This window comes from Peromyscus leucopus, chromosome 14, assembly GCF_004664715.2.
Source record: "Peromyscus leucopus breed LL Stock chromosome 14, UCI_PerLeu_2.1, whole genome shotgun sequence".
Lineage (NCBI taxonomy): Eukaryota > Metazoa > Chordata > Mammalia > Rodentia > Cricetidae > Peromyscus > Peromyscus leucopus.
In genome coordinates this window covers 35,837,743-35,852,936 of record NC_051075.1, presented here as the reverse complement: position 1 = coordinate 35,852,936, position 15,194 = coordinate 35,837,743, and the positions used below count along the sequence as shown (strand labels likewise).

The 15,194-nt window shown below is 37.4% G+C and overlaps 1 protein-coding gene and 1 non-coding gene across 2 annotated transcripts; one reads left to right on the top strand and one right to left on the bottom strand.

The window, feature by feature from the left end:
- Positions 1-4,389: 4,389 nt before the first annotated feature.
- On the bottom strand, positions 4,390-4,605 carry LOC114684814. The gene has a single exon (XR_003733409.1). It is a non-coding gene; the product is annotated as a small nucleolar RNA U3 (small nucleolar RNA).
- Positions 4,606-13,718: 9,113 nt separating this feature from the next.
- Positions 13,719-14,775, top strand: LOC114684708 (nucleophosmin-like). Its single transcript, XM_037210576.1, has one exon. It carries the CDS (start codon positions 13,759-13,761, stop codon positions 14,500-14,502), a length of 744 nt encoding a protein of 247 aa, XP_037066471.1. The 5' UTR covers positions 13,719-13,758; the 3' UTR covers positions 14,503-14,775.
- The last annotated feature ends 419 nt before the right edge of the window (positions 14,776-15,194 follow it).

Here is a 15,194-nt window from a genome sequence, read left to right as displayed (position 1 = left end):
TAAATACACTGCAAGTAACAAGTGCAGAGTAAACACACTGCAATTGCCTGTGGATACTCACTCATATTGATTGACTCATAAAGTTTAAATATTCGGCAAAGAGACACTTTCTTACATTTTTTATAGCAGTCTTTCAAATGCAAGCTCTACTAAAGGGTAAATTCCTATAAACCTCAGAGAACTGAAACCGTGAAGAGTATTTTGTTGGGTGACATTGGAATACATTAGAAACAAAAGCATCTCTGGATGATAACACATTTATCATGTACGATTAAGCAACAAAGGGCTCAAAGTATGGGATACATAACTATTAGAAGACATATTTTATGCTTAGTATAATGAAGATATCCCAAGTTCTAGTATTCATCTAGGACCATTTTTGGAGAAATTTCAGTCTCAAGTGCAAATGTTAGATCAAAATGTAGTTTGATAAGGCATCCATCACATGAGGATAGGTAAAAGGGAAATTAAACTTCATTTTAGTGATGATAATATTATACTTATGTTAAATATAGCCTTTGTCATGTGGAGATGTGTCCTGAAATACTTATAGGCAACCAGTAGAATCATTTTTTTTTTTTTTGGATTTTTTAAAGTAACTCACAGGGAATGGGAATAGCAATTTTGATAGATACATGTATAGGGGAATATATAAACACAAAATGAGGCCATGTTTAAATTTATTGGTGGCAACATGAGGCCTATAATACTCTCAGAAACTTTTTCATAATGAAAAGTTAAAAAAACATACGTATAAAACTAATTCTTAAATTCTACTGACGCAAAAATATTAATAGATTAACAAAAAGTCAAAAAGCATGAATATGTAGATGAATTATATGGCTAAGTAATAGGCAATACAAATTGTATTTGAAGTAAGATATTCTTAAATAGATCAGGCTGTAAATTAAAGCACTGGGTCAGAAACTAGCCATAATTCACTTTTCCTGGAATGAACTAGGGACTTTAATAAGCAGTTTATGGCAGATTGTATTTTTGCTTTTAATATATGTTCATGGCCTAGAAAAGTATAATATCGGTGTTTCTCTTGGAAATAGCACTCGAGGCTGGTCAGAAGTGCATGTCAGGGGGCAGTGGTCCAGAGCCATGTGACCTCTTTGACTCAGGTGCACAGATTGCTCCAGTCACGCCCCCTTTTGTAGTGTGCTTCCATCTATTCCAAGATAAAGTTTGGAGGAGACAGTAATCTTCTTGGAGCACATGCATCATATGTATATACTTTTGTAGATTTTTTACTGAAAAACTATATTCTAATTTTTGCTGAGACAGATCTCTTTCATTTTAAAATATTTCAGTATAAGCCACTAAGCATAGAAATAAAAAAAATGACTCATAAATTGTAGAAGAAAAAATGAAATTCCAGGAAGCTCTTCTGACACAGTTGGGCACTTAAATATTTTTTAGTTGTTTATTATCTAATTTTTAAGATTTGTGGCATTCTGTTATTTATAGGAGCACTGACTTTCCTTGTACTGTGGAATATAGTCTTACTTATGAGTTATTGTTTCTGTATTTGAGACATTCTCTGGGAACCTGAGAATAGGATGAAGTTTTTGTGAAAGAAATTCTTTGGCATATACGGCAATTCCTTTTGTGACTCTGTGTGCCACTTTGGAAAAGTGAATCATGTCCGCCCAATATATAATTTTTTCTTTTTTTTTTCATTAGGTACAGTGTTTTCTAGGTGACTTTCAGATCAGGTTTGTGGGCTGTACTGCTAAATTTTTAACAGCATCATTAGTTTTATTTCTAGTGAACCATCTGTTGAATGAGGAACTCCATAATGCTTGGGGATCTGGTAATATCTTATAAGGCTATATTGTACTATGTATACATTATATATTTTATATCTTCTATATAAGTTTTCCTTTCAATATGCATTATCTATTTAAATTCAAATCAACATTTGACTTGTGTTACATTTACTTTGTATAATACAGTGTTCAATTATTATTTGCACATATATCATACCATTTTATGGCTTACAACTTTTCAGAAATTTCTAATTTAAAATCCTATAACGCAGAACTATATATTTGATTTTTGTTTATTATTCTGTCATATAACATTTAATGTCTCATTTTTTATTTACCTACTTTTAAGTTCATGATTATTGATAAATAAGGTCACATTCTTTGCAAAGGTAGTATTATGGTAGTAGCTGACGATATACTTACAATAAATGTATGCTTTGAACTGCTTGAGTTATTTAACCCCGGAACACTTAAGAATTTCAAATGATCTCATTACTTGAATCCTTTGTGAACATGTTCTTTTTTGGTCCCTACTTGAACATCTTGTCAGTCATGTGTTGTTCTTTTTCTTGATTTCCAGATATTGGAGTTCTCAAAATACCTCTATGTGTGTGTGTGTGTGTGTGTGTGTGTGTGTGTGTGTGTGTGTGTGTGTGTGTGTGTTTAATGTGGGTTCTGGGTATTGGGCTCATGTCTTCCTGCTTATAACAGTTTACCATCTGATCTGTCTCTCTGGCTTTTAATGTCCATTTCTTCATTTTCATCTCTTCTTGTTTCTTCCTTTATAGTCTTCATCATTTAATGAAATTTTAGGCTACCATAGCAACTGAGTGAAAGTTAGAGGTTTCTTACATATCCCTCCAACTACCTGGGTTAGCTTCTATCATTACTAATAACTTCTTATTATAAATATCCTTCATCAGAATGATGAAAGTGTCACTACTGATGAATCTTTTAGACTTTAGAGTTCACATCAGAGCTCACCATTGGTGCCATTGATGTATCACAGTGACACATAGGATAATTTCACTACCCTAAACATATGTGTGCTCTGACTTATCCTTCCTCGTGTAACAACCAATACTTTTTAAATATTTCAACTTTTACCTTCTTTAGAATGTCACTTTTCCCCCAGCTCACTGACTGCTGGGGTTACAGGAGTTTTAGACCAATCCCATCTCTGTATGGTCATTTTGTACTGACTTCTAGTTAATATAAATTTAAATTTCCTACATGTCTTTTCTGGCTTTAGATAATTTCTTTCTAGTGTTGAATAATAAACCATTGACTGTATTTACTGTAGTCAATCCATTTGCGGACTAACAGACATAGTTGTTTAAAATTTTGACAATTGTAAATAAACCTGCTATAAACATTTGTGTTCAAATCTCAGCTTTCAGTCACTTTGGATAAATAGAAAGAATTGGATCTGGTGATTGTAAAAGAACATGTTTAATTTTATAAGAAAGTTTGAACTATCTTCCAACATACATTTCTACCAGCAATGAATGGAAATTCTGGCTCCTTCACATTTCCCTCAGAATTTTGCAAAATAAGTGCTCTGGTTTGTGTGCAGTATAATAGTCTATAACAGTATCTCTTTATTTTATTTTTCCTTTTCCAGTGATATGTCACAAGAAGTATTTATCATCTCACTTTTCATCTTTATTTCCTTTCTGGGGAGATATCTATGGAAGTGTTTGGCCCATTTGTAATCAAGTTGTATGTTTTCATATTACTAAAATTTAAGAGTCCTTTGCATATTTGAGGTAACAATTGTTTGTGTGAATTCTTTTGCAAACATTTCCCCAATCTTTAATTTGTGTTTTTATTCTTTTGATATTTTGCAGAACAAAAATTTTTAAAAGAAATAAATATTGGCAAATGAGGGAACATGAAACAATGGACCAAGATACTCTTCAACAAACAGAGCTAGAACAGCTGGGTGTCTATAAATTAAGGAAGGTATTTAAAAACAGCCACTATTCCATCACAAAAATTAACTCATAATGTGTCATATGCATAACATTAAACACAAAACTAAAAAGCATAGGAGAAAATCAAGATGACTTTGAGTTCATCAATGATGATTTATACCCAATCCTAAAAGCATTTTAGCATTTTCCTCTCTATGAAAGGAAAAATTAGATTTTATTAAAATCTGTGTACTTTTTCACTCTAGATTTTGTGGAACAGTATCATCTACATTTATAATTTCAACTCTCACTTTTATATTTGATGTAGAAACACGTCTTCAATACAGATTTCCATCCTGATTATAGATCTTTTCTTCTTAATATTCATGCATATTTATACTTAGTAGGTCTATAGTTATCCCAAAAACAGTTTGTACACAGCGAAAGTGTTTGTCTTCCATTAAAAAAAATGATCTTTAGGATCCAGCAAGATGGTTCAGTGGGTAGGAACACTTGCACTATAAACGGTATAAACCTAATGTTCTGAATTAGATTCTGAAAACCCATATAAAGGTAGAAGGAGAGAACTGAGCTCACAAAGTTGTATTCTATCATCCCTGTGCACACACTTCATACATACACATTCACAATGATAATAAATAAAATTTACATATGAAAAAACACCATCTTTTTTTTTTCCCACTCAAATTGCCTTCCCTCTCTCTCTCCCTCTCCCAAAGAAAGAGAAGAATGATCAACAATGTCAAAAAACAGCTGAAGAAAAGCAAGCTCAAGAACCAGCTTCACACTCAGGAGAGTATACTACCTTTCACCCTTGTGGTCTCAGATACTCTGCACAGTCACAGAAACTTCTCTAGTAACAGACAGTATCTGATCCCTGAAAGTATAGTCTTCATGCAATCTCCACTTTTGTTCTTATGTTGATGACTTTTTAAAGTCACCACTCATTTCTTGCTTAGGTCAGAAACTAATATGTCATTCAAGGTATTTTTCTTTTTAAATCACTAATTAGGTAGCATTTATGTCAATTATTATCACCTCATCCTTGATTTTCAAGAAATCTATTCTTTCCATATTCATCAATAATTAGTCTCTCCTTGATCTTCTTAAAAAATAAACAAACCTACAACAGTTGTGTTAGTTTTCTCCTCTGCCCTCAGAAATTTACTTCAGAAATATCCTCAGCATGACACAGGTCAAGTATGTATCTGACCATGCTACTTATTTTTTTCTTTATCTGTTTGTTTTCAAGGCAGCAATGATGACACAAATCACTGAAGAAAAATATAAATTTAACGGCATAGTATGTGGCAAGTTAGTTACCTTTCAAATTTCCTAGCATTATCCCCCACTTATCTTCTCATTACCTTGATCTATATTGACACCCAACCTTCCATTTTCTAAAACTTTATATGTTGGGTCAGAAATCAACATTGTGTTAGTATGTTTCTTTGTTTGCTTGGAATAGATTCTTTGGATTTTAGCATCTTTTTAATTGTTAGATCGGGAATGGACTGTGATGACTGGGAAAAAACAAACAACTCCAACATCAACAAAAGCAAATTGTCTTTAATTAGAACAATGAAAAGCAACGTTCTCTGTGGGAATGGTGGTTGAGCTTGGGACAGGTTTACCTCAGGGAGTTGAGGGTAGGGAAGATGCAGGTGTTGAGCATGGGCGATTGGTAGTTTTCTCTGAGAATATGTAAGGGTACGGACTTCCAGGTAGCCTCTGAATAAGTGGACAGTCCCTCCTGACCAGGGTTGAAGTCATGGAGTAGAACTTCTCTGGGCCAAACCAATTTTAGATCAACACTGATTATTTTCCAGATTGCTGAATTGCATCATTCTTATAGCGCCTCTGTTTCTCCATGTTCCATCTGGGCTGCTCTTCCTGTGCTTCCCCGATTATCTCGGTAATTTTTAGTGTGACACCAGTTCAGGGCATATTCTGGAACAAAGGATTGTTCAATGGAGTTTTAGTAGAGTAGCTGATTGTGGAGTGTGATTCAGTACAATTGCTCCAAGTAATGTAACTATGCATGAGATCCTGCCCCAAAGCCAGTGACACTGAGACACATATATGTCCAGACTGGAAGGTGTTGTCTGCATCCCCAACATCCTTAGGATGGAAGCTGAAGCAATGTTGGCGAGGGCTGACAGGCAAAGATCTTCCGTTATCATTTTTACTGCTGCTTGATGATCTTCCTTGAAACTAAAAAATCAAACATATTTATCTTACTGAAAATTAAAAAAAATCTTCAGGCAAAATGCATAATTCTGTAATGAATGGGTCAATAACCATTGAAAATGACTTAATTACTATGTTTTCACTGTTAACTTTATATTCCCATTTTTGTTTAAATCAAATGGCTTAAATACATAAACATTTTTCAAGGATGTTTTTCTATAAAACTGACCAATGGCTATTCCCTTCTGAAATCTCTCTCTAGAACATGAAGTTAAAAGTTAATCACAAACCGGAATGCCACAATCTTTCACGGTCACAGCACAAAACCACATCACAAATACATATTAAGCTCTTAACTCTGGCCTAGAAATGAATTATCTAAAATTCACTTTATGCTGAGAGGATAAAGGTAATAATATTTGGGTTTTCTGGGCTAGGGAATGACAAAAATGTCTGGAATACATGAATATTCTCAAGACCAAAGCAGCATTTGCTTCAGACTCAGATAAAAGCTCCAAGATTTTAAGCCTTTGTAGGAAGATGGATTCATTAAAAATTCAAGTGGTTTCAGAAGTCTGAACTTGGCTTTGTAGCAGAGTTGAAACTAAAAATTAATGCCTTAACTTATAGTACATCGTTGGAGCCCTTTTTTTCCAAGTAAATATTTTTAGAAGATTCTATAACATCTCTCCAGGTTAGCCTTAAATGAGTTACACTATCTTGATTTAGAAAACTTGGGCTTCAGTTGGGTTCTGTACCTTAGTATACTGCCCCTATGTCCCCCACCACCTAATCTCTACACGTGGGGTCACATATGTCACAACATCTTCACAGTCACTCCAAGATGTCTTGGCATTAAAGAACTCTATACTAACATTATACATATCACCATTTTTCCTCAGATTTCCAGATTATGGACTTCATGATCCAAACTTTATATACATGAAAGAGGGTTTAAATATAAATTACTAATTGATTCAGATAATAATAGTTTGGTTTTGTCTGGAGAAACTTAAATAGTAGAATAGGTTTGTACACTGTCATTTGAAATAGTATACGGTCCCTGAAATAATAATTCATGCAGCCCCTGTTTACCATTGATTACTATTTGGCTTAAGTTTTGAATTATGACAATTATTTATCTTCTATCATTTGTACAAGCTTTTATTATGACATTTCAGGCATTGTAAGAATAAAACTAACCCCTTCAAATGTCTCTTATTTTATTGGTCAAATTACAAGTAATAAAAAATTGAAATGAATGTGGTGAGTCATGGGACATCTATGAACAGCAGAGAGGGGAAGGTGGCTTCTTAGTCTGTGAGTGGTCAGGGTTTAGGAGTGACTCAGCAGTTGATACTTTCTTTTAAGTAAGTAGCAGATGAAATAAGCTCTGTAAAGCAGTAAGGGGAGGGGTCTGGAATGGTAGCTATAAGGAAGTGCTGTCAAGACAGGAAAATGTACTCAACAGTAGAAAGAACAGGAAATGAACTCTTTTTAAACAATTTTTTTTCAGAGCTGAGGACCGAACCCAGGGCATTGTACTTGCTAGGCAAGGGCTCTACCACTGAGCTAAATCCCCAACCCCAGGTTTTAGCGAAAGTTCTGCACATCTGTAATCTTCTCTTCCCTGTTTTAGGGAGAGGATGAAGGGCACATTTGGTGGGGTTGGGTCAGAGGAAGTAAACCTGGCTTGAACAAGACAGGGAAGGCAAGGACACATCTTTGGAGTGCTGTGTGTCCCAGGCAGATGAGGTTGGACCTTCCCATGAAGGCTGCAGAGAGCTACTGAAGAGGTCTCAGCAGGCCATGGCTTGTCTGGGCTTATGTTTTAGAATTTTTGAAATATGATGGTGATAATACATGTGGTTGACTAGCACAAACCCTACAGATTGGTGTAATAAGATAGAAAAGTGAAAATAAAAATAAGCCAGTGAAAACTTTAGAGAGTCATGGGAAGCGAGCATTGTGTCCCCTCTTAAGAGCCATCAGTGACTTTACATTTTCAACAAAAATAAAATCCAAACCTGTAGATGAACAGTCTTATTAAATAAGAAACACAGAGCCAATTGCAGAGTTAAAAGCCCAAGAGGTCAGAGCAGTAGCTGAGAGCTGAGCTTATGCTTTGCTGCTGCTGCTGTCCTTCCTCTTAGCAAGAGCGCTACTTCCTGTGTGTCTGTCTTTTTATAGACTTTCTGTTCTGCCTTCTCATTGGTTGTAAACCCAAACACATGACCTCCTCGTCACTGCCCGTCTATACAGACCTCCAGGTCTCCTATGGTTGGTATTGAGATTAAAGGCGTGTGTCTCCATGCTGGTGGTGTCCTTGAACACACAGAGATCTGTCTGTCATGTGATCTGGATTAAAGGTGTGAACCAACACCACCTGGCTTCTGTTATGACTTGTTATTAGCTCTGACCCCCAGGCAACTTTATTTATTAACATACAAATAAAATCACGTTTCAGTACAAATAAAATATCACCATACAAACCTCTTATGATGTTTATAAAGTGTCTTCCAAAGCTGTCTTAAAGTAAATGCAAAGAGATGGCAATGTAATACAGGCCAAGAATCAACTTGTCTGGACTAAACTCTCAGCCTACCACAATAACTATATGGACAAATGACATGATTTCGTTGTGACTTGGCCCTCTAATTCACCAAGCAGGAATAAAAATGGCAAGAGAATATAAGTGAGAAATGTGACAATCCACTTAAACAGTTCACACAATTCCATCAAGAAAAGAACTTTGCAAATGCCAACTAGTGCCCTCATGCCATGACACTCTTGACATTTTATTGTGCTTCAACCTTGCTGGCCTTCTGACAGACTACGGCATGGGCCCTCTAGTGTTTTAGGATTAAACCTTTCTGCCCTCTAGTCTGGAACACTCCTTTTCCAATTTCCCAATTTCTTTCTTAGCCTTCTACTCACAACACACAAAAAAACTACCTCCTTTGAAATCTTTGAACACAAAATTTATACTCTAACATTCTTCTCCACCACAGCAACATATTTATAGTACTCATAATTCTTAGCAGAAACTCTATTTTTCCTCTTCCTTTGCTTGTTTAATGTATGTCTCCTTCACAGACTATAAGCCCTCCTGAAGTCACTGTTCTCTTACATAGTTTTCTACCCACTGATTCTCCTCCAGATTATTTCAATCAGGAAGTGTTATAACAACAACAACAACAACAAAATACTTGGTGAAAGAATCTTTGGGAGTCTATGGAGTAGTGCTGAGTGAGAGATCATAGCATGCTAAGCTACTCCAGTGGTGAAGGGAGGGGAACACGTCAGCTTGAGAAATATTTGCAGATAAAAGTGTATCTGTGGAGAAGACTTTCACTTGCCATTGCTGGATCTCAGAAGTTCGGCTGGAATTCAAGATTAACACTGTAAAAATGGATGCTTTCAGCTGGAAACGGCTCAGGCGATGAACCAAGACAGGTGCTTGGTGGGGATTGACTGTTCAAATGCAGGTGAAAGAATACTGAGAGGGAGACAGAGTAACAGGGGAGTGGGGAGAAATCACCAACCCAACGAAACAGGTGTGAGTGTTATGATGGAAGCCATGGGAGAAGCTATTTCAGTCCTTAAATGCAGCTTGAGTAAACCAGGGTTTTCAGCTCTCTCTGCACAGTTCAGAGACTCTTGAGTTCTTCACGCAACCTCAATGCCTTTCCTAGATGCTATCCTGTCCCGGAACAGACACATCGCTCTGGGGATTTTTTTTTTTTCCTAGTGGGTGGTGTGCAGCCTTGGTCCCAAGGTTTCGTGAGAAGATTTTTGGGTGTCAGTGTTTGCTTTGCTTTGCTTTTGTTTTTGTTTTCATTCTCAATATCAAGAAAGTTTAGGTTACATAGTCTAGAAGCTGCCACAGAGCTAAAAGTACTGACAGTGCCTTGATCCAAAGCCAAGTTCCTCAGCTGACTTTGAAAAGGAACTTTTCTTGCTGACGTTGTGTGTGTGTGTGTGTGTGTGTGTGTGTGTGTGTGTGTGTGTACATGCACTCACACAGTGTGTCTATACTACTGGATGTTGAATTTAGTGCATCCTATGTGCTAGACAAGCAATTTAACACTGAGTTATTTATCCCCAGTCCTAGTTAACGTTTAATTTTGAGGCAAGGTCTCCCTAAGTTACTCAGGCTGACCTTAAACTTACTCTGTAACCTAGACAGGCTTTGAAATTTTCAACGTAGACCTTGAAATTTTCCTGCCTCAGTTTTCCAGGAAGCTGGGATGAAGGCCTGTGTCACCAGCTCTGGCTGATTTCTCAGATTCTTTGTCTGATACTCAGTGACATAGCACATGTTCACAGGGTGTAAACTCAGAGAGGACTCACTTACTGATTTGCTGCTTGCAGATACAATATAGGGAAGAAGAGGAAAAGCAGCGTGGACAGCAGACTGATGATAACTAGTAGATTATTTTGCTCAGAAGATTTCCTAGCTGGAAACCCATGTGGGCTTAAAATATACTTTAAGCTTATTTTTAAGGAAGGAAGGAACATTCTCTAGGGTTTATTCAGATTATTTTAAATAGAGGCATTTTTTAGAACCCCAATGAAAAGACAATGGAGAGTATGTTTTGTGTTGATCCTAGTGAAATAGAGGATTGTTATCTAGGGTAAACCCAAACTCCCAGTTCCTCCCCTATTCCAGAGCTGCTAAGCCACCTTCCCAGTTTCATGTCTGACAATATGATATGATATTTCTGTCTTCTGAAGAACTTTTTGAGCATTATATACTCCAGACAAAGTGTGATGGCTCAGCTGTTGGTTATCACTGGAACATTCCTTGGGATTCCACCCGGATCTGCCTACTGTGATGACTGAATTAGCGAGGGTGCCAAGGAAGGGCTTAAGCAACTAAATACGTCCACACAATCATCCTGATCCCTACTTAAGGCAAGCGTGGTATTATTTCCCAGTTCCTCCTCTCACCCCCTAGCCCTTCTCAAGTTTTGTGCAGAGACACCAAAAACAAGTTGCAGGAAACGGATGAATTTGGCACCATTATAGAAAGAGCACAGTTAGAGGAAAAAGGAGAGTGGCGAGAGAAATTGCACTTTCAGCATTTTAAAAAGGACAAGATCAAGGAAAACACATTACATTTATCACTGTGTGAATCTAGGAGACAATTTTTTACCCCATAGGCAAGAAATTAGACACGAGATTCAGGTATTGTTAATAGGCTTTTTATACTCGAGTCCCAGCTCATTGTCATGAAAGTCACCTCTCTGCCTCTCCTGGAATTCTAGCTTTTATGACATTTTTGCTGAGCTGCCCCTCTAGTCATTTAGCCATTCATCCTAAGAGTCTACGGCAGCCCAGAGGCCACATCACAAGGCACAGTCTTTCTGCTGCTGTAAATGAGTTCAACCACTTCAAAAGCCACTCCCTTTGTTCCTTGATTTCTTCTTGAGCTCCTAGCAACCACCATTGTGTCAGATTCTAAATTTAGATGCATTTCATACATCTCTCTGAATTTCCAAATTATGCTCCATCAGCGCACAACTGAGATTAAACACCGGGCCCTTCAGTCTGGGGAGAACTGACAGCTATATGTGGATTTCTTTATGCACAGAAGCCTGACTAGAGTAGATGTACAGGAAGAAAATTGGAAAACTAAAATCTGCTGTAAATGCTGATGTTGCTATGGCATTAATTCATTACTTTCTGATCCTTCTTCTTTCTCCTCCTCTGTCATGAAAACATCACAGTGAAATTTCCAAACTCTAGACAGGATTTCTTATTACCTCCTCCCTTGCATATAATAACAATTTCCTTAAAATATACCAATTTACTTATGTGTATGTATGTATCAGTGTGCGTATATGGACACATATATAGGCAGGTGTATATCTTGTGTGCCCCTGATGGAGGTCAGAAGTGGTCTTCAGGTATCCATTATCACTCTCTACCTATTGCTTGGAGGCATAGTTCCCCCCCCCCCAAACTGGAACTCAATATTTTCTGTGCTAGGCTAGAATTCATTAAGCTCTTGTGCTCCTCTTGTCTCTGTGTTTTTGGAACTCGGGTTATAACCATGCACAGAATGCCAGACTCGTAATTTCGACACTTGGGTCAGAACTCTGCTCCTCTTGTTGGTGCAGCAAGCACTCAACTGCTGAGCCATCTTTCTGTTGCCACATAATTAGATTGGCTCATGCAGCCTAGCAGTTTAAGTCAGGGAAACTATTCATATTGCCTTTAGAAGCTGCACTACAGAAAAACCCTCCTGCTTCCCATTTTTGAAAGCCTACCTCTTGCTCCTGTTAATTGATCAGAAAATTCTGTAAATCTGTGGCATGCAGCAAACATTAACCAACATGAGCTGGTTGCAGGAATTAGGAGGTTGTTACCAGGGGCAGGCATAATCCTCCAGTAAAGAGAGACTTTTTCGAGAGGTGAAGAAACACACACACACACACACACACACACACACACACACACACACACAGAGCAAACATGCAGAAAGACCGTCTATAAAGCAGAGTGGGGACTTAGGAAGCTGAAACCTTGAGAGCTGAGGTTTTTTTTAAAGGAATTTGAAAGGTCTTCTTCCTCTAATTTAGAGTTGCTCAGTTTGAAGACAGACATGGTGGCTGGTTGGAACACAACTCCTGTGTTAACATGTCCTGATTAAGTCTTGAACTTGTCCAGCCATTCCATCAGCAAGGATCCCTCCTGGCAGGGAAGACAGCCAGCAACAACTTTGTTTTAAGCTGCTAGGCTTAAAACCCACCTTGCATGAGGTCAGGAGGATGAGGAATAAGCCAGCCATTTTGGAAGTTTGCCATCTTTATTACTTAGTCACAGCCCTCTCCTTATATGTCTGTCCATCAGGAAATCTTCTAATTCCTAATCCCTTAAGTTGAAAGCACTTCAGACACTAAGGCCACCAAGTGTCCATAAATACACCTACAGACAGTCTCTTTTTTATTTCCACCTGTTACATAGCTCAAAGAATGCTTGCCTACAGGCCAGCATCAAATCTAACTGCTCCTTGTGTGTTCTACATTATATAAAAGATATCTGTTCTCAATCTAACAGCCACAGTAATTTTCATTTTTTCCATATATTTATAGCATATGCTTGAACTTTCCTGAATTCTAAGAGTAGAGAAAATTCTGTCCATTTAGTTTGACATAACGTAAACAAAAGATGTATATATAAAGAAATACAATGGTTGCAACAAGAGTGACTAACAACATAGGCTTTTGGATTTACCATTCATAATTATGATCATCTGAGATTAGCTCATGATGGAATGTCAGCCTTGTTTAATTTGTGAAACACTAATTTGACCATAAACTTTGAGAGCCTGGGTGAATAAGAAGTCAATTATTAAATGTGGTGTGCCCCATCTGGCATCTTTATCTCAAAAGCTTTTCTTCTCCCCATGTCATCCTGAGACTTCATGTAAGAAAGATTTATCTGGAACCGAGATCTTTGAAAATTGGGCTCTGGTAGAGAGTCTTTCTGTAAGAGCTTACATTAGATAACTTGTTTGAAAAACTGATTTGAGAAAAGTCAACCCTATCAGGCAGGTATTACACAGGGCAAGTTAAATTCAGGAATCTGAAAAGACCTCCAAGTTCTTTCCAAGTGTTGGGTGGAGGGTGATGGGATAGCAATCTCAGGTACTCTGCTTACTATATAGACTGGACACATAGGAAACAATAAATTGAGAAGTAATGGGATTAGGTGTATTTTAATGTCTGTTGTGTTATCAAAAGCTATTTGTTCCCTGGCGTGATTCCATCCTGCATGTCTGTTCTGCAGAGCAGTGGGCAGTTCCCTCCGTCCAACTTCTCTCACACCAAAGTGCGCGCCTCCACCTCATGGAAGACTCGATGGACATGGACATGAGCCCTCTCAGGCCTCAGAACTACCTTTTCGGTTGTGAACTAAAAGCTGACAAGGGTTATCACTTTAATGTGGATAATGATGAGAATGAGCACCAGTTATCACTAAGAACAGTTAGTTTAGGGGCAGGGGCAAAAGACGAATTGCACATCGTAGAGGCAGAAGCAATGAACTATGAATGCAGTCCAATTAAAGTAACACTGGCAACTTTGAAAATGTCTGTACAACCAACAGTTTCTCTTGGGGGCTTTGAAATTACACCACCTGTGGTCTTAAGTTTGAAATGTGGTTCAGGGCCTGTGCACATCAGTGGACAGCACCTAGTAGCTGTAGAGGAAGATGCAGAGTCAGAAGATGAAGATGAGGAGGATGTAAAACTTTTAAGTATGTCTGGAAAACAATCTGCTCCTGGAGGTGGTAACAAGGTTCCAAAGAAAAAAGTAAAACTTGACGAGGATGATGAGGATGACGATGAAGATGAGGATGATGAAGATGATGATGATGATTTTGATGATGAGGAAGCTGAAGAAAAAGTTCCAGTGAAGAAATCTGTACGAGATACCCCAGCCAAAAATGCACAAAAATCAAACCAAAATGGAAAAGACTTAAAACTATCAACACCAAGATCAAAGGGTCAAGAGTCTTTCAAAAAACAGGAAAAGACTCCTAAAACACCAAAAGGACCTAGTTCTGTAGAAGACATTAAGGCAAAAATGTAAGCAAGTATAGAAAAAGGTGGTTCTCTTCCCAAAGTGGAAGCCAAGTTCATTAATTATGTGAAGAATTGCTTCCGGATGACTGACCAGGAGGCTATTCAAGATCTCTGGCAGTGGAGGAAGTCTCTTTAAGAAAATGGTTTAAACAGTTTGAAATAATTCTGTCTTACTTAATTTCTGTAACAGTTGATATATCTGGCTGTCCTTTTTATAATGCAAAGTGAGAACTTTCCCTACTGTGTTTGATAAATGTTGTCCAGGTTCCATTGCCAAGAATGTGTTGTCTAAAATGCCTGTTTAGTTTTCAAGGATGGAACTCCACCCTTTACTTGGTTTTAAGTATGTATGGAATGTTATGATAGGAAATAGTAATAGTGGTGGTCAGATGTGGAAATGGTAGGGAGACAAATATACATGTGAAATAAACTCAGTATTTTAATAAAGTAAAAAAAAAGCTATTTGTTAGTGTGTGTGCTCATGTTTTTGAAGATTTTATTCAAATGCTGACCCTAAAGCAAGGAGTTTCTTTACTTTTAAGTTTATTTACATTTTTAGGATACCACTCATTAATCCTGGGACAGGAAAACTAGATAGCATGGCTTTGTTATGCTAAAATGCTTTGAGTAGACAAATACTACTTCCTAGAGACAATTCGAAATTCCTACTAAGACTTCTGGTTTTCTGAGCAGGTAACA

Excerpts from the sequence above, each read along its gene's own strand:
- LOC114684708 (XM_037210576.1), top strand. The coding sequence starts at position 13,759 with ATGGAAGACTCGATGGACATGGACATGAGCCCTCTCAGGCCTCAGAAC.